The sequence below is a fragment of the Natator depressus genome, chromosome 10, assembly GCF_965152275.1.
Source record: "Natator depressus isolate rNatDep1 chromosome 10, rNatDep2.hap1, whole genome shotgun sequence".
Lineage (NCBI taxonomy): Eukaryota > Metazoa > Chordata > Testudines > Cheloniidae > Natator > Natator depressus.
In genome coordinates this window covers 57662377-57685865 of record NC_134243.1, presented here as the reverse complement: position 1 = coordinate 57685865, position 23489 = coordinate 57662377, and the positions used below count along the sequence as shown (strand labels likewise).

General features: G+C 42.8%; 1 protein-coding gene across 1 annotated transcript in view; it reads right to left on the bottom strand.

Moving 5' to 3' along the window:
- ALDH1A2 (aldehyde dehydrogenase 1 family member A2) overlaps positions 1-15340 on the bottom strand; it is a 65565-nt gene extending 50225 nt beyond the window's left edge. The window contains exon 1 of the mRNA XM_074966256.1: positions 15149-15340. Coding sequence (XP_074822357.1) covers positions 15149-15265 — 117 coding nt within the window. The 5' untranslated portion in view covers positions 15266-15340. The remainder of the gene's footprint in view (positions 1-15148) is intronic.
- Positions 15341-23489: the final 8149 nt, after the last annotated feature.

The following is a 23489-nucleotide window of genomic DNA, read 5'->3' as shown; positions in this document are numbered from 1 at the left end:
TCAAGCTGAATATTTATCAGCCTGATTGGATTTCTGTGGAACATCTATACATTTTAAAGTTTACACTAACCCTGTTCTACCCAAAGTGCATTCACTGATATATCTAGTAATCATGATATTCACTGATACATCTAATAAGATACGTGCAGGTGATTATTGGACTTCCCAGACTGGTTATAATTGAAGACCCCAAGCCACAAAGTCTTGATCTAAATCTGAACTTTCCCAAAGTTCTGGAGGCCCTTATTCCTGGGGCTCAGTTCTGGGTCTGATACAGGTTAAACTGTCACTTGTCTCTAGGATACTATGCAGGAACATTAACCTTCCTGAAAATGGGACATTATTAATGGGCTTCAGAAAGAGAATAGCTTGGCATCATCAGCATTAAGTTACGTCACATTATGTACCACTTACACTGTAGGGAATACCACCCGTGACATCCTTGGTGGAAGCCTTTAAAACAAGTTGTTGTGTTTGGTAGATGCGGGCGTGAAGTAATTCCCAAAAGACTAATTTGGAAACTCTTTCTCAATTGCTCTTCAAAAAGATATAGAACACATCATCTCTCCTCTTCTCCAAAATGACAGTGGAATCTCTTTGCTCACAGGCAGAGATGAACAGGGGCTTTTCTTTCCAACAAAGGAGTTTGCGGGGGTTTTGATTTGTTTATTTTAAACATGGTTTCTCTCTTGAAGGAAATAAAACTTTAGTTAGAGTCCCTTGCCTCAGAGTTCAATTTTGATTCCTCCTTCAGTTATTTCAGTCAATTAGCCATTGAGTCCACAAATAGAAAATTGGAACAGTCCATTCGACTTACTTTCTATTATCCATAAGGCTGATTGGGGAAGGCTGGGATTAAGTTGTCAAAAGTATCCCACTGTGTTTGGATATCTGACAGATTTACACCCCAAGGTACACTGTGGTGCTAAGACGAAAATTGGATGTGAAGAGTTCTTGCAGGAGTTGATTACAGTGCTGAGCAAATAAAACACTTAGGGGTATAACAAAATAATGCCAATATTTAATGGTGTTTAACACTAGTCTTTTTATAATTGTGAGCTATTCATTATGGCCTGCATGAAAAATGAGCTCTTTTATTTACCTCTAAATAGAAGCAGACCAATAATTTTAGGTGTGTAAATTAAAAACATAAGCCTCGCCTTTTGCCAAACAAACAGCTTTTAAAATATGGACTAGGGCAAAACCAAAAGCCCACAACCCAGAGATTTCCCTAAATGACCAGAGTGGGTTATAAGTCTTGTGTGTGTAGCCTTCCCTACACACACATGTTCATTTATCTAATCCTGAGAATTTTTCCATTTGCTTTCAAATCACTGTTTCTCTTCCTCTTTCCAAACGACTCCCCTTTTACTCTGCTGGAACCCCTTGTAATGATACCAGAATGTGGGCAAAGCTCATTAGTCTCCCTGCTGTTTACAAGACAGGATTTATGCTCAATGTAGTGAACACAGTGACACTTGATCACTAAATGGCTAGAACCACCATCAAGGCTTTAATCTGAGAAATTTTTCACCCAGACAGTGCAAATACCTATCAGCATGTAGAAGCATGAAGAGCCATATTAATTACAGCTAGCACATGTAGACCAATAACTAACCTTCTCTAAAGAGCACACCAATAAATACCCATTTGCGAAGGTTAATTTAATACAACCCTTGGCTGTTATCTGGTATAGGATATGTCGCCAATTCAATCCATTAAGTAATAACTGAACTCTCAGGGGGCCTAGTTGAAGTCAAATGTTGTTATTCCAGGTTCACTGCTTTTAGTCTCCCTAAAGACCATTTAGGCAAACAGATGGAAGAGCTAACTACAAAGGCTCTCAGTCACAGAGAGCCACTTTGTGAAAACAGGTAACTGATTTCCTGGTCAGAAGCCTTTATCAAGTACTCTGCGTGTGTGCGCGCCCACACTTGTATTTAGAGAGACAACCCAAAAAAGAAAAGCAATTTGTTCTTGCTCCATATGTAACCAGAGGGAAAGTCAGGTTGCCATAAAAACAGCTTTCTTTCAAAATGAGTCGATTAAAAAAAGCAGTGAGAGATACAGAGACAATCATAGACTGAGCTAAAAAAAATATCAGGGACTAGATGGAGTTATGTCGATTTACACCAGCTGAGAATCTGGCCCCAAAAGCTCTATGCAACCTGGCCCACCTGGGTAGATGGGGGTGGGGGACGCTGAGCTGTTCCAGTTGCTGGATGTCTCTGCCTGTGGGGTTGGGGTACTTTTCATATTAAATATCAGGGCCTCACCTCCCCGCACCCTTTTAAAAAAAAAAAAAAAGGAGGACCTTATTAAGCTCTTTGGAAGACCTGAATAGTGATGTCACAAGTGGGAATGACCTTAGCTGCAGGTCGTCTTCTCCACACCCTGTCACCCCAAACAATTCTGATATTCATAGAAAAATAAAAAGGGGGGTAGCATTTCAGGATACAGCCTCATGTGACCTCATTATTCAGATCTCCCATCAAAATCTGAACCTAATATCTCTAATGAACAGCAGCAGCAAAACTCCCAGACACTGAGTCCATCTTCATGCTACATCAAGAAGCAGCAAAGAGCAAAAAGCAAATGTACGATTGCGTGTGTGTGTGTGTGTGTACACACAATATATAATACACTAAGTTCAGCCTTCTGAGCATTTGAGGAAGCAGCCCAATTCCAAAAGTGCATTGTATTGTCCAGGGCTCTCAGCCTGTTAATTTGTCTCCAGTGTTATGACTGTCCCTGAGGTCTTTGATACTCATGCATCTCTGCAGAGGGAGTAATTTAGAGAACTCACTGCTTGGACTATTTAAAATATGCCATTTCTCTGTTCAAAGACAAGGGAAGCACATGGCCTAATTAATGCAGTGAAGGATGGGGAAGTCAAGAGCTCTGGATTCGAGTCCCGACTCTAACACTGACTTGTTTAACCTTGTGCTGGTCACCATGACCACCTTCAGGCCTGAGCTTCCCTATCTGTAAAACAGACCTAACGCTCACCTGTCTCCCAGGGATGGTGGGAGGCTGAAGTAACTGATGTTTGTTAGAAGCTTTGAGATCCTTGGAGGGAAAGTGCTGAATATTATTTATTGCAGTAGAATGACTTTAGGTAAAAATGTCTTTACCAAAATAACAAATGGTTTTTAAATGATTACCAAAGGGCTCAGACCAGTAGGACCAGGTTAGTAAAGTACAGGCATGTTGCTCTGGAGACCTGGGCTGCTTGCCTAAAAAGTACAGGTGCGGAGTTAGGGCCTGCTCCAGTTCAGTGAAGTCAATGGAGAGAGTTCCATTGACTTCAGTGGGCTTTGGATCAGACCCTTAGTAGAAGTGGCTGGGGAATTATGGCAAAGACAAGGAAAGACCAAGAAAGCCTCATGGGTGATGGAGAAGTCAGGGCTGAAATCTTATTAAGATCTGTCACAGACACAGTGTAATGGTAGCCTCAGTACCTTAGGCATCTAGGAAGAAAAATGGCTGGATCGGGTATTTTAAGTTTGCAAAAATTACAATTAAATAAAAACAATGTTAAACAAGTGAAGACTATTGTAGGTCTCTGATCAGGATGATCCTGGGTTCAGTTATTGGCTCCTATTTGGGCTTACCCCTCTGTACTCAAGTGGGAAGACTCGCTCACTTGCAGCGGCTTTGGATCAGCCCCTTTGTCAGCTTCAAGAGCTGGAAGTTCTTGTCAGAGCTTTCAGGATGCCCCAGTACAGGAACTGCTAGAAGCACACTTTCCAGCCTGAAAGAAGCGGTAACCGGTAAAGAAGGCTCTCCTTTTCCCTTGATCGGAACAGGTGAACAGCCCATTAACCTGTTCGTTTCTACCCACTCCATTAAGTTAACCTATACAGATGGCTCAATGTTGATTAGTATTCAAAGCTATTAGGAGGAAATAGAGATTTCATATGATAAGGTAAATTGGTGCTTGGTGGAGATGTACAGTGACAAGTGCTGGAAGGAAGGCACTTCTAAAATGGGTCAGAAAGAGCAGTGATGACAAACTCTTGTTAGATTTCAGAATGCAAAATAAAATGGCTCTTTTCAGGTCCATGAGCCCTGATTCTCATTTACACCAAGCCCCATTACATCACTGTGGCAGCATAAAGGGGGCTTAAAGTGGCTGTAAATGTAACTTACTTCCATTTTAAGACCCTTTTCACTGCCAGGGTGGAAAATGAGAAGTAGGTCCTATGTCTTGGGAAATGCCATGGTGATCTAGTTGAAGAGGCTTTGTAGGCTTTTCAAGTGGTCAGCCTGCAGCTTTCATCCAAGTCATCTTACAGTTATAAAAGTACAAGTGCCTATAAACCAATGCAAAATGCTTAAGAGAAAAATGGGTGATCTGGACTGTCTCACTGCGAGAAAAAAACCCTGGCATGTTTGAAACATGGTGGGGTGAGAATAATCAGTGGCATACCATAATTTTTAGCTATAAACTTCATAGGGAGGACAGGTTAGGCTGCAAAGATGGGGGGAGTAGCCCCATACATAAAGAATTCCATGAATTCTATTGAACGAAAATGTCTGGGTAGAGAGGACCCTGAGGTAGACTCAGCAGTGGATAAAAACCTGTGATCATAAAGTACAAACACAATAGCAGGGGCATAGTCCTGACCTCTGGATCAGAACAATAATCGTGAAGTTAAATTTGAAAAAGAACAGGGAGGCAATAAAAGCTATTAGAATAATCACCACATATTACCCAACTGAATATTATGCTGTGAAAGAGTGTAAGAAAAATAATTCTCTATATTCTAACCCACACTTGACTTAGTCCTGTCACACAGGAGGTTTAAGAAGTAATTGTAGCTGGACCATTGAGTAACAGTTACCACATAAATAATTTCAACATCATTGCAGGAGAGGATCACATGAAGAAGCACTACTCTCTGGGATACTAAAACTTCAAGAAGGGGATTTTTTTTTTTAAAGAAAAGGAAGGAAGTTAGAAACCTCCTGCTTGAAGTTAGGAAATTAAAATCCATAGAATCAGCATGGAGGCTTACGAATGTATACGAGTCACAGAAGATTTGCATTCCCAAGGCCAAAAAAAGGAAGCAAAGAGACAAGAAAATAAATGGGATGGTTAAGCAGAAAGATACAAGGGTTTATGCAGGCCAAAAAATATCCTTTATAAAAGCAAAAGCAAAAGAAATCCTGCCTAAGTGATGCTAATAGAAGAGAACATAAAATGTAGAGGCAGCAAGATATAAAATGGAAATTAAAAAACTGCTTTGAGATATTTGACGAAAAAATACCAAAGATGTAAAGGCAAATTAAAAATTCATAAAGTGTAGTCTTTTTTTTTTAAGCAGCTTTGCGAGAGTCAGCGGGATCACAAGACAACCTGGCTGTGAAGGGCAGAATAAAGGAGGCCGCAGACTAAGCTAAGACTGACATTTTCAGAACTGGCCCCTGATTTTGTGTGTCTCAAGTTGACCATATTATAATAATAATAATAACAATACCCATATCTGGAAGCACACAAAGCTAGGAGACTTTCTAGGCAGTCAGGGCCTAAACTGAAGAACGGGGACGTGGAGGAGGGGGGTCATAAGTCTTCACCACAGAAGTGAATGGGGAAATACCTGTCCTAGGGACTGCTCTTTACTTCTCTATTTAAACAGCATCCGATGAAGTGAGCTGTAGCTCACGAAAGCTTATGCTCAAATAAATTGGTTAGTCTCTAAGGTGCCACAAGTACTCCTTTTCTTTTTTTGCGAATACAGACTAACACGGCTGTTACTCTGAAACCTATCAGTCAAGGGTGCCACTGTTTCATATATGTTGTAAAGAGATTAATTCTGAGATCTTACAAGCAGCCCCGAATGCTAACCTACCTCAAATCTCACAACCTAATCAGGCTGAGGGCCGGCCAGTAATTGCATGAGAAACCTCCTCGGAAATCCCAGGGTGCTGCTAAAAGTGGAGTTGGTGATTTAGTATGTGGCATACTTCCCACTGAGCCAGTACTGAAACAATGCCCCAGCATGGTGCTGCTAGGGATGTCATATTTCAGATGAAATGAAGAATTGAGGTCCTGACCAAACACTGTCATTTAAAATCCTGTGGCATTTTCCACCCAGGGGTGGTAGGGTTGTTAGCCTTTGTATTATGGTCACATTTTAGTTTGGGTAATTACATTTCACCTTCCTAAAATCCTCTCCAAGTTCAACTGACACTAGTATTCTTCACTTCCTGTCTCAAACTGTTCAGCCTTGTGTTACTCTGCATTGTTACGCAGCTAATGTGTTGTACCCCAGAAGTGGATTCACTTCAGTGACGGGTAAAGTATTTTACAGAGAGAAGTGTGTTTGGAGATCCTTTGTGTTGAAAGGCACCTTTTATTACCCACATTTGCAATTTTGGGATTGTTCAGTCATTGCCTGCTAATGGACGTCCAGAGAACAGCAAAGAGCGGTATTGACCCAGAGTGCTTTTTTTTTTTTTTCATCTGAGGTTGGCAAAAAGGTGGCAACTGTTTCATTCAGAGATGGACTTCACTACAATTCTCCATGCCCCTGCCACCTCCAGCCTGGATTACTGCAACTGAGTTATTCCACTACGCCTGAAGACCACATGGAAACTGCAACTGGATTAAAATGTGGCTCAGTGCATACTTAGTGATATTGTGTACAGGGACTGCATTACACCTTTGCTCAATAGGTCACACTGGCTTCCACTTAGGTTCTGAGTGCAATTTAGAGTGTTGACTGTGACCTACTAATTGCTTTATGGAGTAAGTCCTGTGTATTCTAGAGACCACCTCTCTCCTTGTATTTTATTGTGAAAGTTGAGATCAGGTGGGGTGTCAGGGAATTTTCACTGGAGGGCCTTTCCCTCTGAAAATTACTCTTACTTCAGTCCAGCAACACCTGAATGCATTGATTTTCAGGTCATGTTGCAAAATCTAGTTCACCAGGCACCCTCTGGGCAGGGTTCGGAGTGCTACTGAAGGGGGAGGAATTCTGTTTTTGTTGTTGACTTTGTTTCATCTTTTATGTGGCGATTTGTACTGCATATTTAAGTAATGAATTGTTTGTGCACTAAAAATTTGATCACATTGTATTAATTTAAATAAATGTCACACTTATATACACATAGTGTAGATCATTATTAAAAATAATAGAAAACACTGGCCAGGGATGTTATGATTTTTGACAGATTCCAAAGCATGGAAGTTCTTGTGTTCTGGGTGAAACAAGCTGCTTATATACAATCAGAGCAGCCAGCCCTTCACTAATAATGAGTGTGCAAATAATGCAGGATTAGGTCCTTAAAAAGCAATCACTTTTTAGGCTACATCATTTTAATATATTATATAAAATACAAATAATGTTTAAACGTCTTTAAGGAGCCAATTTAGCCACTTATTTGTGTTTGTTCCTAGGTACCCACATCACTTGACTGAGGATGCCTCTCCAAAGGAGAAGGTGGAGGGAGATTTATATGCAAACAGCATGAAAGTGCTCAAGAGCTTTAATTTGCTGAAGAAATTGACTTTCTTTGATAATAAATAAAAATACTTTGTCTTTACATAGCCCCATGATAGTGGTACTTCTCTATAAATACACGATTTGGCTGTCACAATGCATCTCTTTAAGGTTGAATTTTGATGCATCCATGTTGATTTATAATAATGAATTAGTCACATTGGCCTATGCAATCGTTCATTTTCTTGAGCTGTGTATCTTTGTCTCTGCATCTGTGCTTTTAGTTTTGTTTGCTTCAGGGAGGAAGTGGTACTCTTATACTGAAAAAACTAAAACAAACTAATGAAAAACAGTCATTTTTAAAAAATGAGGTGATGAAAAATTAAATTGCAAATGTCTTGTTTCAGTACTAGGAAAAATAGTTGAGAAAAATCATAAAAAACCAGTGATATTTTATGAACCATTTGGCTATACAAGCAAACTGATATAGATTCTTCTACCACTGTGCCTCTGTAACCCGTTAAAGAGTTTTTTGAAAAGAATTACCCAAATGATGGGCAGAGAAGAATCAGTGATTATAATTTATTTAGACTTTAAAAAGGCTTTTGATCATAAAGTCCTTCGCAAGAAGCTATTAAGGAAAGTTAGTAACCACATGGTCAGAGATAAAGTCCTGTCATGGATTAAAAACTGGTTAAGAGATAAGAAGCTAAGAGTGGAAATAAATGGACAATTCTCACTTTGGAAAGAGGTTAATAGAAAGGTGCCCCAGGATCATTACTATGATTAGTGGCAATCAATATCTTTGTTCACTAGATCATTAACAGTGAGGTGCATCGGCTGCAGATGAAAAATATTCAAAGTAGTCAAGAGACTGGAAGGGATTGTGAGAAATTCCATCAGGATCTAACCTAACTGGGTAATTGGACAACAATACAACAGATGAAATTCATCATAGGTAAGTGCAAAGCAGTGTATATTGGAAGGAAGAATTTAAATTACTAGTACAAATTAATGGAATCTGAATTAGTTGTAACCTCTGGAGAAAGATCTAAGCATTACTGTGGACAGTTCATTGAAGACATCTCTTAATGTGCAGCACAAAGAAGTGAATAGAGGAAGATACATACAATGGAATTAATGTGTTCGCCTGGAATACTACATTCAGTTTATTGTAGATAACAACATGTATAGGATCTGATTAAGGAGTGGGGGGCAATTCTGCATTGTCAGGCAGATGGATTAGCTGACTAACTTAACAGGCCTTTTCAGTCTCCAACTTCTATGAGTCTAAGAACAGAGAAAGATATTTATATCAAAATAATAGCATTTTCAATGATATTATCTATACTCAAGCTTCAAAGCATCAGGGGTCAGGAGGAAATTTCCCCTTTAGACCACAATATAGTTTTGCACAGTTCAGTGCACCTTTCTCTGAAACATCTAGACCTGGTCACAGTGGGAGACTGTTACATACCAGTTGGTCCACTGATCAGTTCCAGCATACTCCTAGTGCAGAGAGATTAGGCCTGTGGATCCACATAGCATCAAATCCAATAGCTACTTTGCCAGTCCATGCTGGCACAGAGGGCAGACTGGCAGAGATGTAGCCAAACCCCCACCCAGGCTGGCACAGAGAAAAGCATCACAGAGTGCAGCATCTCCGCAATCTGAACCCTCTGGACAGAGGAACCGAGGGGTTCTATTTGTCCACTTCTCAGATCTCATCTCTGGTTGTCTTTCATCCAGGTACCCCCTAGTCCTGGAATCTTCCAGCTGAGCTGACCCACAAGGCCACTAACCCCTTCCCATTCAAATGCTTCCCTGGGAGCAACTTCTACCAATAAATCTACAAGAAATTAGCCAGCTAATAATGGCCTGTTACACGGATAGAATGATTTTTTTTATATGAAACAAGACACGTCAACCCAAAGAGGATCTGCTACCACAAAGGATAAAGATAGTTAGGGAGAACTCTACTCACCTGAATTTTTTCAAACCTTCTGCTTCAGTTCAACACATTCTAAATAAATCATCTTCCCTGCCACCCCAATCTGACTTTTGGTCAAGAAATTACTCTGAGAATCTCCAGCAGGGAAGAAAACCTGCAGGAAAAGGGTTCTAGGCAATGTCACAGAGTGGAGATGGGCAAGAGAATTTAGCAGCAACCAGTAAAAAACCCAAACACTTACTTTTTTGGAAGCTCAAATGTTTCTGTTCAGTTCTTATTTCACCAGAAGTCACTTGCCCATCCCTATTACAAACTCTGTAATTTTACTGCTTTACTGTAGGGCTGGGCTTACAGTTTGGCTAAATTGTCTGAACTGTACCTGGTCTATATTTAGTTTATAGTTTAGGAGTGGAAGACTATCCCTGTTACAGGTTTAATATGGCCATCAGTCTATTCACCTAATCCTAATGTATAATTCTTTTTGAACAAAGAGCCATTAATAGAACTATATACTCACTCCTTTCGTAATAAAGCAACTTCATCCTGTTACAGTCCTTTTATCAGAGGATCTCAAGAGACCTCATTTAGCAATGCTTACTCTTACTCAAGCTCAAGATCAAGCTAAAAATGCCATGCAAACAAGAATTAGAACTCAACATCAACTTGAGTATTATCATCCCCATTATACAGAGGTAAAGTGAAACACAGAGAGGGAGAAGCTTTTCACTCAAAGTTGTGCAAGTCAGTGACAGAGCTGGGGAAAGAACCCAGGAGTCCTGGCTCTTTATTCCAGCTCACAGCACTCTACCCCCCCCATCCTTTCTCGTCAATGTGACTTATTAAAATCACTATGACAATGCTCTGCACATAGGGCTTCTATTTAACAGGATTTATTAATTTTATTTTTCAGGGTTTATTTTTAGCAATTTTTGAGTTCTGTGTAGATGTTCAAAAATCAGGTTTTGGGGATTCTCTCTTTAATACTGTAATGAAGATTTTTTGTGGAGATACTTCCCAAAATTCTTGACTAAACAGGATCTGCTTTAATTTTTATTATATGTATAAAAATGACTTACATGTTAGTTTAAGCTTTATCCTTGTTATTGAACCGTTGGTTTTAGCGTTCAGTGCATTTGTTCCCCACTGACCTTTAACATAGCACTGTTTCAAATGGCACTACAGTAGAACCTCAGAGTTACATACACTTTGGGAATGGAGGTCGTTCGTAACTCTGAAATGTTCGGAACACTGAACAAAACATTCTGGTTATTTTAAAAGTTTACAATTCAACATTCTTAATACAGCTTTGAAACTTTATTATGCAGAAGAAAAATTCTGCTTTTAACCATTTTAATTTAAACAAAACAAGCAGAGAAACCGTTTCCTTACCCTGTCAAATCTTTCTTTTTTAAACTCCTTCCCCCCTTTTTAGTAGTTTACTTTTAATACGGTACTGTACTATATTTGCCCCCCCCCCCTTTTTTTTTGTCTCTGCTGCTTCCTGATTGCATACTTTTGGTTCCAAATGAGGTGTATGGTTGATGGGTCAGTTCGTAATTCTGGTGTTCGTAATTCTGAGGTTCTATTTATGTTAAAGTGAAGTAAGGAACCTTTAGTGTCCACCAACAGGGACTACACAGACCAATTAATGTGCAACACATTAGTACACTTTAGAAATCACATCCCCGTTACTGCTCCATGTAGATACAAGCCAGGGACCAGCAATAGTGCCCATATAATAACAAACTGTAATGGGAAAGGGGTGAAGTCAACATAAACTGAGTAACCATTTCTGATATTTTTCCAGTGTTTATTGGATAAACACCTACATTTTTTTTTCAAATTGGGGGGTGTTTTATTGGTTAAAACCTAACATCAGAAGTCCTATCTATAAAACAGGGTTGATTACACAACAGCAAGAGATCAAGAATTCCTGCAGAAAAAACCACCAGAGGTGGCCTTAGGGGAAGAAAACTCTGCAAGGGGAAATAGTTCCATTGGAATAATTCCATGTCTATTTTTAAACACTGGAGAGTTGCTCAGATATTATTGTGTTGGCGAAGCCATATAAATATCTAGATAGGAGAACAGATCAAATGATAAGGGGGTTCAGACTCTGGAGCCCACAGAGTCCTCACAGATACACACAGATCTCCAGGGTTCCATGCTCAGAACGCCCAGACGGCGTGGCTTCACTGCAGCTTCACTGCTGCGGCTTCCCTCAACATCTGATGCTCCTGGAACACCCCATTTTAGAGGAGTTCCCAGCATGGAGATGGCACAATTGGATTGATTGCTTGTTGCCAGGGAGAGGGTGTGAATCAGCCTGGCATTTCCTCCTGCCTGCCCCTTCCCTACTCATGGATCCCTGGACTGACCGAGGTCTCCACAGGTTTGGAGCAGGGGGATGAGGAAGGCAGAAAAACAGAACTGCAGAATGACTTTGCTTCTATGCAAGAGGGGAAGACCCTCCTCTCTGGTGAGCCTGGGGGAATGATTCCTCCCCACATATTTATATGGGGCTCAGAAATGAAGAACAGGTTTAAAAAATAATAATTATATTGAAAATCTTAAGTGTCTTGCCCATAGCAGTTTCAGTTGGTGTCATCAGAAGGGGAGATATTTAACCCTTAACCTGTAAGCCTGTCTAAATGTGGACATTAATCTTGTTTAAGTTTGGACAGAATCTGGCTGTTTCTCTTCCAGCATTTTCCTATTATTTACATATTAAATTAGTCATTTTCTATAGTGCCCGATCTAGGGCGATATATTTCTACAACTAGTTTTTAAAAAGAAGACTACATTCCCTTCTGAGGATGGAATGCAGAGTAAACTACAGCATACATTAAAAGAAAACTGCATTTGTGCATCAGGAAACTGACAGTCATTGCAAATATTTTTTTTCCTGATCAGTGAAGAAATGTACAGTGTGCACGTTCCAAAACATGGAGCAAAAGTATATGTGATAGAACGCAAACAGTCTCTGCTCATTCATTTCACTACATCTAGCATTTAATACTTTAAAGAAACAATTTTATGATATTTGATTGCTAACTAGTGGAAAGACACCCAACTTTAAACACACAAACACAAGCAGCGTTTATTTTATGTATGATGACAGGTTTCAGAGTAGCAGCCGTGTTCGTCTGCATCCGATGAAGTGAGCTGTAGCTCACGAAAGCTTATGCTCAAATAAGTGTGTTAGTCTCTAAGGTGCCACAAGTACTCCTGTTCTTTTTATTTTATGTATGTCACTCAATGGTCCTTAACAGTGTGGTATTTTCCTAGGAAAATAATATATGTCCTACTATTTTAAAGATTTCTGGGTAAAAAAGTAATACTTTCTTTCAATGCACATTTTTAAAATCTATATTGATTCTGACTTAAGGCTCCCTGGAAATCTAATAGCTTTTAGACTTAACAAAATTTCCTCAGCATTTTTCAAATTTAGAATTTAAAACACAGCAGAAATGCAATCCTTAACTAGAAAAAACATTTTCAAATAACTTTAATTTCTCTGTATTACCATGAGTACCTTTATTTTATGTAAAGAATTAACTCCGAAATGGTTAAGACTTTACATTCAGAGAGAACTGTAATAAGAAGTTCAAGAATTCTGAGCACTGCTTGTGTGTTTAAAGGTCTCAGCTAACAAGCAGGAGGAGAGAGGCTGCTGGAAATGCTCACAGATGTCTGATTTTACAAGTTTTTTGTAAAGTGCTTTAGTCTAGCATTATTTATTGTTTATGGAAGTTGTTTGTCACTTAAGACATGAAGTGACCCCTCCCCCAAATGAAAGAATCAAGTTTCAATCCATTATTTCATTTCTGATTGTTTTTCTTTGTAATAGGTGGGAAAGTGGATCCTGGATAAAAGTCCTGCCCAAGACAAGACTCTAAATTGAAGACTCCAATTATCTATAAATCACTTGTCTTTCCTGCAGAGAGAAAGAAAAGGGAGGGGGAGGAGAAAGAGATAGAGACAGACAGAAAAACAGAGACAGACGACATGCCAAATAAAATACTAAAGATACCTTTTCTATATCAAACTTCTTTCTTCAAGGGCAATCACGAGTTACCTGATAATTCAGATTCTGGTGAAACATTTTTGATGTTGCTTTAATACTGAAAAATGAACTCTCTTACTTCAACCATTAGGCTAAAATCTGTCAGAACTCTCACACTTCTGAGATTATGGCATTTGCATTCTAAATGATTAGAGTTTATATTCCTTGGAAATGTTTTCAAACAAAGAAGAGGCACATGGCCACTCACAAGTTTGCATTATACTTTAGAAAGATTTTTAAACCAACTTCCCAGTTGCATAAAGTTGAGAAATGTATACACAATTACTATACAAACTGACTTGGATAAGCACAACATCATTCAAAGAGGACTCATAATACCTGACACACATTTTATAATACAAGAACTAATAACTTTAAGCGGTAAATAAAATTCATGCAAAATATTTGCTCAATATCATTGTTCTTGCAACGACACAGCAATCACCCTCAAACACCCATATACTTTTTTTATTTTCATTTAAATTACCTTCTGGAAAATTATAAGCAAACAAATATACGCACTCTTAGTTTGTATATCTCGTTTCTCATTAGAAAATTATGAAGCCTAAAGTAGTTGAGTTTCCCCTCAAACATACTTCTAAAACATGGAATAACTAACAAATTAGAGAACAAATTCGTTTTGGCACTAGCTTAAAAAAGAAAGACAAAAAGCTTTTAAAGTGATAATTGGAAAGAAAATATTACAATGGATTGGCCAACATGGGTTTCCTATCAGTGCTAAGACACCTGAAGGTGTATTTCCAGTAGATAAAAATGTTATCACCTTTTTCTAATGTTAATGTGTTTTCTTTTCCTATTAAGTTACTCAATAATTAGGAATAAAATCTTAAACATTGGAATCTATTTATACAATGAATTTGATATTTCTCCAGCACAAATGAAAACATACTTCAGTTCAAGGTACTAAAGGTGTAAAGATTAAAAACATAAAAACAAATTTAAAAATTGAACTTGCATTTACAAACAACTGGTCTAAAAGCCTGTTTTAGCCTCTGGAAACTGTTCAGTTCTATAATGTAATATAGAAATCCTGAGTATGTATCTACAGTGACCCAACTGGATAATTCTTAACCATGCCTTAATGAAAATATAATATGACACTATATGTCTTAAATGTTAAGATAATTTGCCCTCTAAACAATGTCATTTCAAGGGCATACTCAGATATTGAGGAAGTTAGTCAAGAGACCTGTTTCAAGGCTGTAACAACCTGGTAGGATTAAGAGCCCTCCAGGAATTGTAAAAAACGTCCCAGGGGTACATGGACCATTTCAAGAAAGAAAACATTTTTATTTTCTGATTGAGAAGTAGAAGTATGTATAACCTCCTCTGATTTCCATCAGGAGCAACTGAAATGTATAAGGGAAGCACTGACTGCTACACTGAAAATAAAACTGATCAGTTTTGTGGAAAACAACATTTAAAGAAGCACAGAAATGGTTCAGCCAACCTCAGCAAATCTCATTTGCTTTTCTATTATCCTTTGGCTTTCCAGATGGTTAAAGGGCTACAACAATCCGTTTCCTTTATTAGTGTTTCAAGGCAGTTTTTTTATCTCTGCACTGAAGTCGGTTAGGGCAGATTGGAACCGATGTTAAGCAAAATCCCTCTTCTGGAGGGAAAGCTGTGAGCTCCCTGCCAGAATAAATGAACACAACTTACCTTGGTGTATTTGATTTCAAGGTTGAGAGTGGGAGAAGGCAGCAGATGCAGAGATGCCATCAGAGCTGCAGGGTCTGCCTTCACCTCTCCTGGCATCTCAATTTTACTGGAAGTCATAGTCTTTGGGGGTTTTATAGTACAAACGTTCCCCCTTATCTGACCTGGGCTTCCCCCCCCTTTTTTTTTCTTTTTTTCCTCCCCCCACCCCCCCTTGCACAGATCAGTGCTGAAGCTTTTGCTCTCGTCCTCTGTATATAGGCAGGTGTCAAGCCGGGTCTCTTCTTATTGGCCATGAGGGCAGAGGCAGGGGGGCAGGTCCATCCTACCTAGGCTGCGAGAATTAAAATTGCTCTCTCTTTCCATCAGCCTGAGCGCTCAGCCTCAGCCCAGTCTGGCCGAGCGTGCAGGAGACCAGCCCGCAACAGGTCTCTTCTCTCGGCCCAGGCTGGAGCCCGACCGGGCTCCCCCCGGCTCTCACCCATCCGCCGCGTAGCCAGCAGCTGGGCCGCCACGTGAAGCGCGCTCTGGTGCCGGGGCTGCGGGGGCAATTCCCGAGGATTTCCCTGCAAGAAGGGCAGGGGAATTAGCAGCCGGGTGCTAGGTGCAGCCCGGCGGAAATCAAAGCGGGTTTCCGAGGGGCGCACAGGCTCTCGGCCGCAGGGGGGCACTTGGGAACCTCATTAGAGCCGCTCTGCCAAGGGGGGGGGGGCGGACAGAGCGATGCGCGCCCGGCCCCAGCGGGGCAGCCCCTCCCGGGGAGGCCCGGCTCAGCGGACACCCCGCGCCAGGGGCGACCCTCCCGGAGCGGACCCGCAAGTGCAGAGAACCCCGCGCTCCCGGCCACGGAGCAGCCCACACAGCCCGGGGCCGGGGCAGCTGCTGGTCCAGCTCCGCGGGACAGGCTCAGCCCTGTGCCAACAGCAGCTTCCCTCCCTCCCAGCGCACGGTCCCCCGGGCAGAGCGCCGAGCAGCGGCTCAGTTCCCTGCTTGCCCTCCGCCGGGGTAGGGCAGGGAGAGCCGGCCGGACACACGGACACGCACGGAGAGACGGAGCTACAGCCAGCCAGGCTGCGGGAGATACACACTCCCCGACAGAATCGCATGCAGAGATACACCCCGCCAGACAGAGGGACACGGATGTGTACACACTGAGAGAGATACTCATACCCAGAGATACACCCCGCCAGACAGACCCACACGTACACACAGATACACACCGACAGATACTCAGAGACACACACACTGAGAGAGATACTCATACCCAGAGATACACCCCGCCAGACAGACCCACACGGACACACAGATACACACCGACAGATACTCAGAGACACACACACTGAGAGAGATACTCATACCCAGAGATACACCCCGCCAGACAGACCCACACGGACACACAGATACACACCGACAGATACTCAGAGAGAGACACACAGAGATACTCATACCCAGAAATACACCCCGACAGACACACAGATATACTCATACACGGAGGTACACACACATACCCAGAGACATACACCGACAGATATGTGTATACACACACAGATACACTATTTTTATATACACACAGACACAAAAGTACCCCCCGAGGGGCACAGCACAGACGCATGCCGACACACGTTTTGTTTCCACCTTAGGAGAAAATAGGGGAATTGGTACCAGTGAAGATGCTGGTAGTCCTGCCTCTTTGCTAGGACTACCCTCTTCCCACGCTGCCCTGCCCTGAGCAAAGATGGGCAACCCTTCCACTCCCAATCAAAGACACAAGGTGGGGGTGAGGTAATAGCTTTTACTAGTCCGACTGCTGTTGGGGAGAGAGAGAGGCTTGGAGCTTACACAGAGCTCTTCCTTCTGTGGAAGCTGGAAAACTTTTGTCTCTGGCCAACAGGAGTTGGACCAAGAAGAAGATACTACCTCACCCACCTTGTAGCCATGTTGGGTGGCAGGATATTAGAGGGACAACAACAGGGCACACTCCCAAAGTTTCTTTAGAACTACCTCCCTCCTGGTCTGTTTCTAGATGGGGATCTGCTCCCTTTGCCCTACCTGCATCACACCCCACTACAGGAAAGGGGTTTCCTTGCTCAACCCAGCCTCTTGTTCTTATCTGCCAGTTATTTTATTTACCATCCTTCCTCCCTCCCCTTCAAGCGATCTAACCAAACGGATTTCCACTCCCCCTTCATCTACTTTTGTAGAACAGGGACCCTGCCTCTCCTTGCATTGGTCTCACAGGATGCCGCAATTTGGGAACCAGAGTTTTTAAACAGGTCCTGGTGTTTTTCCCCTTCTATATCTCTCCCAGCTTTATTCTCAGCATGTACCGATTTTCTCAAAATCGCCTCGCTTTTTTGCGGCTACTTACATCAAAGAGGCTGGATCTCAGGGTGTGACAGTGATAAACGCAAACCAAATATCCTCCAAAGAAAGCGGCCGGCAGCAGATACCTGGTTACAGGCAGCAGCATCTTCTGTTAGCCTGCTGCCCTCTGCTGGGCCACGTGGCTCATATCCATCGTCCGGTCCCCCAGCAGAACTATCGCCGTCTGTTGGAACTGAAGACAAAGAATGCACATCAGAGCAACCAGGAACATAGCAGGTTATTCTTTTTATTGAACTAGCTAAGAATAAACAATAGAATCTGGGGACACTCTGGTTTTATTAGATGGACCCTTTGCAGAGTCCACAAATCCTTGTTGCTCCTTGTTGTACAAACATGGCCACAGTTCATGGACAACTTGCAAATACAAATATAGAGTGTCAACAGGGGTTATGTAAGGACACACGGTGAACTTCACCCCTCCGCAGAGAGCCAGCAAAAGGTATATGTCACATTAGGGCTAAATGTTTAGTGTTTAGTGGTGTATAGGCCACAGCGCTGATCTGTGAATTCACCCACAGTAGTGGTTCCAGCTGAGTAACAAAAAAGTAAGGTCCAAATATATTTGTCTAACTTCCTTCTTTTCTTTATTCTCCTCCCAGTGAAGATGGCTTCATAATTTTGTGTTTTTTATAGGATAGGCAGGACTGTGACAATTTGAATGAGTGAGACTTCAAAAATTTAGCAATGCAGTTTATAATGCCACATTAAAAACACAGAGCCAGCGCTTTATCATATGAGTGATATAGTCTATAAACTGCCTTAAAATGAACCAAATGAGGGAATCTTCCCCCGAAATGAGTGAAACTCAGTGGGGTTTGTATCTAGGGGGGTTTTATTGGGAAAGATTTGAGAGATAGAGCCTGGGTGGCTTTTTCATTCTTAAGCAATACAGGCTGCTGGAGATTAAGCCAGAAGGCACTCATTCCCCCAGTACACACTAACTGAAGTGGGGAAAACTGCTTAAATGCTGCTCAGTCTGGGCTGGGACAGTCTGCACAGAGGCCCTGTGCCTTTGCACTACCTCCCAGCTTCCTCCAGCTCCATGGCAGTGCAGATCCTGTCCCCCTTGTCGCTCGAGATTCCTCCGTCTATCACACAGACCCTAGACCCCAGCCACCTCTTAGTGTGCTGAAGGCCCTTGGGCTGGCTGCTAGCATTACCTTTTATGTGGTGGGGGGGTGATGACTGGCACCACCCTAGTCCTGCCTGAGCCCACTGTCTGTGAACAGATTGTTGAATAGGGATCCCAAGACAAGAGGTGGGAAAGACCGGCGTTCACTCTTCCTACTAGCCAGGGGTCTGCAAAGGCAACGATTTGGGCCTAAAACAGAGTGTGATTCTGCTCTCATTGAAGTCAATGGCAGCTTGGCCAAATGGGAGTAATAGCAAGGTCTAGAATACAAAACGCTACACTGGACATAACAACAACGTTGCAAGCATAACTCAACACTATGAGTGCTTGATTATAATACCATAGGTTGTTCAGCCCCCACTAAGGGAATACAAATATTTCTTCTTGAGTGTAATCTTTCGGAGCAGGGACTCAGTCTCCCTATGTGTCTGTACCCACCATATTTTGGGTGCTATCACAATAAATAAGTAGAAATGAATATAGAACTAAACTTGATTTGCTTTCTCATGGGAGAACAAAATAATTCCAATAAAAACTACATTGCATGGAAAATGAAGAAAACACCATCTGTGTTTAAACCTGAGGAGTTCCACAAACGACAATATTTTACTGAACTCTTGCAACTTCTATTCTTTTTCTGAGTGGAAGTGTTAAGTAAACTGGTAATTAAATCAGTGTGTTTTACTTTCTTCCATGTGAATGGGTTTTAATTAAACACCTATTTAGACAGCAACTTCAAATCACTTAATCTGGAAACAAATTTGTTCTGTGTCAGGTTGTAATGACAAAGATATTACTGTCCTTCCACACTTAGTAAAGAAATAATCATCGGCAAAAATGGAGAAAGACCTGAGTAATTGTCTCCCTTATTTTCAAGGGAAGGATTTCAGTTAGTATCTAGCCAATAACATATTCATTCTGTAATTGTCACAATTCTTCTTTATTATCAGTTCTGCTCATGTGGATCTAAAAGGTAGGTAACATTTAGAAAAAAATTGGACTCCATTTCCAAACCTTAATGGCCCCCCTTTCAAATTATGCTGTTCATAGTCAAATAAGTGGCATCACTTATATAAACGCCAACTGCCAAAGCTCAGAAATAAAGTGTTGGATAGTGCACAGGCGACAGGAGCCAGTGCTGTGGCATGGGAAGCAGTATATTTCCTGACCCAAATGTAATAAAGGTGTGACAGCCAGGAGTCATGGTAAGGCTAGTCTTTAGCTTATAGCCCCACTCACGTGACATGGATTAGAGTTACAAACGGTCCCTTGTCACATGGCAGAGGTCAGTATTCCCAGAATGCAATGGCTCCTGTTACATCTAGTAAATCAAACTTCACAAACATCCTTTACATTAGCAAGTGGGGACTCTTACTGCCTAGTGTCTTAGGGTGGCATCCAGGAAGGGACTTAGGCATTGCAACACTGAGCATTATGACACACAGAAAATCCAGCAACACCACCGTGATCCACAAAGCCAAGACTCCTAGACTCCCCATACAAAGCATGAGGAGAGAGGCATGGAAGAATGCGAGCCACAAAAACCAGCATGCTAGCAGGGACCTACCTAAACTAGCCAATAGGAGATGCTGCCCGGAGGGCTGCATACTAAGCCTGCCCCTCTTTCAAGTCCAGGCTGCAGGGAGGTGCCTATCCATGTCTAGTGATCCACAAATAGGAACCCACTGCCTGGAGTTAAACTCGTTAGGCACCAGAGGTGTTTCTTGTAGGAATGAATTAGGCACCTGCCTTGCTCCATAAGAAACAGGAGGAGGCGGTGGTGCCCACCATGTAATTTTTAGCAGAGTGCTTAGACCGCTCAGCTGGGATGGGGGAGATCCAGCTTCAGTTCCCCACTCTGCCTCTCTCTCTGGCCCAAGGACTGTTCCAGTGTGGATAAATACAGTCACTGGGTGAGAGCAAGAGGATTAGAATGACTCTGTAGCCCAGTGGTTAGGGTACCCCTCCTACACGGGAGGTGGGAGAGCCTGAATCCAGTCCCCCTGCTCCAACCACACTGTCATCATTTATTCACAGTGGAACAGGAGAGACGGAGGGTCCCCCACATCAGAATATCCCATAGCTCAGTGGTTAGAGTACTTTCCTAGAGTTGGGAGACCCCTGTTCTATTCTTTTCTCCCCATCAGGCAGAGGGGGGAATTGAAACTGGGTCTCCCCTATCCCAGGTGAATGCTCTAACTACCAAGCAAAAAGTTATAAGATGGGCACCAGCACCACCTCCTCCAGCCAGATTTTGAATGGGACCCAATCCAGTAGGGGCCCTCTGAGCACACCTACCAGATCCAGGTGGGCCTCACACAAGATTTATGCGACTAATCACCTGTGGATCCCTGGTTCATGGATTGCTCTGGGATGGGAGGCAGGTATCTCGTTGGCTATAGAGATGTAGCAGCATGCATGCCCAGAGGCAGAAACTTAGGCGCTTAGGGAACATTTACCCTGAAAAACTTAAGGCACAGAGTGAGTTTAGGTGCCTACAGGCTCTGGCAGGAGTTTGATGGATCACGGTAGAGCCAAAACTGGACTCTGGGTACCTAAAACAGGGACTTAGGCACCTAAGTCTGGGGTTTATGTGCTTAAATACTTTTGTGGATCCCACCCTTACTACCTATTGCATTCCCACTCGGCACCTTCCAGGTTTGGCCATTGCAGTGTAATGGGCTCACCCCTCCAAGGATTAGGTATTAGGGCACGTCTACACTTGCAAAGTTACGGCGCCAGCAGTTACAGCACCGAAGAGAAACCGCTCAGAGAGCGCCGAAGAGAAACCGCTATTATGTGTTCACACTGACAGCTGCCTGCGCAATAGCATGTTCACACTTGCCGTGCTATTCGGAGCGGTGCACTCTGGGCAGCTAGCCCACAGAGCACCTCTTTCTCTTTTGTCGCTAAGTCTTGTGGGAAGGCAGAAGGGGTCATGGGGCATCCTGGGTCCTGTCCCAATGCCCCGTGATGCATTGCTTCACATCCCAGCATTCCCTGTGCTTCTGTCCGCATTTGGCACCATCTTTCAACGGTTTGTTTACTGTGCACCCTGTCCTGCCTCTTTCGGGCTGCAGGAATGGATCCTGAGCTGCTGACCACTATGCTGCTCACACTAACCAACATGTCACGAGTGGCAGTGGAGTTATTCCTTAAACTACAAAGTCAAGAGGAGTGCAATGTTGATCTCGCCACACGTAGTAGCTATGACACGAGATTGCTTGTGGCATTCACGGAGGTGCTGACCACAGTGGAACGCTGCTTTGGGGCTCGGGAAACAAGCACTGAGTGGTGGGATCACATCGTGATGCATGTCTGGGATAAAGAGCTGTGCCTGCAGAACTTTCACATGAGGAAAGCCACATTCATGGAACTGTTTGATGAGCTTGCCCCAGTTCTGCGGCACAAGGACACAAGAATGAGAGCTGCCCTGCCATTGGAGAAGCGTGTGGCGATTGCACTGTGGAAGCCGGCTACTCCAGACTGCTACCGATCAGTCACTAACCAGTTCGGAGTGGGAAAATCAATGGTTGCATTGTGTTGATGGAAGTGTGCAGGTCCATTAATCACATCCTGTTCTGAAAGACCGTGACTCTGGGCAACGTTCGTGACATTGTAGATGGCTTTGCACAAATGGGCTTCCCTAAGGGGTGATCGATGGCATGCACATTCCAATTCTGGCACCAGGCCACCTAGCCATCAAGTACATTAATTGCAAGGGGTATTTCTCAATGGTTCTCCAGGTGTTTGTGGATCACTCTGGGCATTTCACAGACATTAATGCAAGCTGGTCTGGAAAGGTGCATGATGCATGCATCTTTCAGAACACTGGCCTGTTCAAGAAGCTGCAAGCAGGGACTTTCTTCCCTGACCAGAAGATCACCATAGGGGAAGTTGAAATGCCCACTGTGATCCTGGGAGAGACCGCCTACCCCTTAATGCCATGGCTCATGAAGCCATACACGGGGCAACTTGACAGCAGCAAGGAGTGGTTCAACAACAGGCTGAGCAAGTGCAGAATGACTGTAGAGTGTGCATTTGGCCGTTTAAAAGCCCGCTGGCGATGCCTGTATGGGAAGCTGGACATGGCTGATGACAATATTCCTATGCTGATAGCCGCGTGCTGTACGCTCCATAATATTTGTGAAGGGAAGGGTGAAAGCTTCACTCAGGGCTGGACTGCAGAGGCTCAGCACCTGGATGCTGAGTTTGAACAGCCAGAGACCAGGGCTATTAGAAGGGTACAGTGCGGGGCCATAAGGATCAGGGATGCTTTGAGGCAGCAATTTGAAGATGAACGCCACTAATAGTTGTTGCTATGCTCAGGATTGCAGTGCTTGTAATGCTAGACAGTGACTTGTGCACATGATGCAAGAAGGGACCTTAACATAACCTTAACTTTGCAGTGCTCTTTTTGCTTTCACTTAATAGAATAAAGATTGTTTGTTTGAAAGCAATTCTTTTATTGAAAGACAATAACCAAAGGAGAGAGTCAAATGAAAAAAATCATCAGCAGGGAAGATGATGGGGGAAGGGAAGGTATCAAGAGGAGGAGGGGTCCCGGGATGGCTACAGATCTGTGTATGTCCAAGGATCATACCCAAACTTCTCCTTTGGAGTACGATGCAGTGGGTGCTGGACTTCAGCAGGGCCAAACTGCAGAGGGATCGGTGTTGAGTGCAGTGGGTAGAGAGAGTCCACACTGCTGGCTGGGAGGAGGGAGGAGTGGAATGCTGCGGGTAGAGAGTGGAGCCAGGAGGTTGATAAGAGTGTGTTGGTGGGGTTGGGAGGTGCATGGGAAAGAGTTTTGCGACAGTGGCTGCA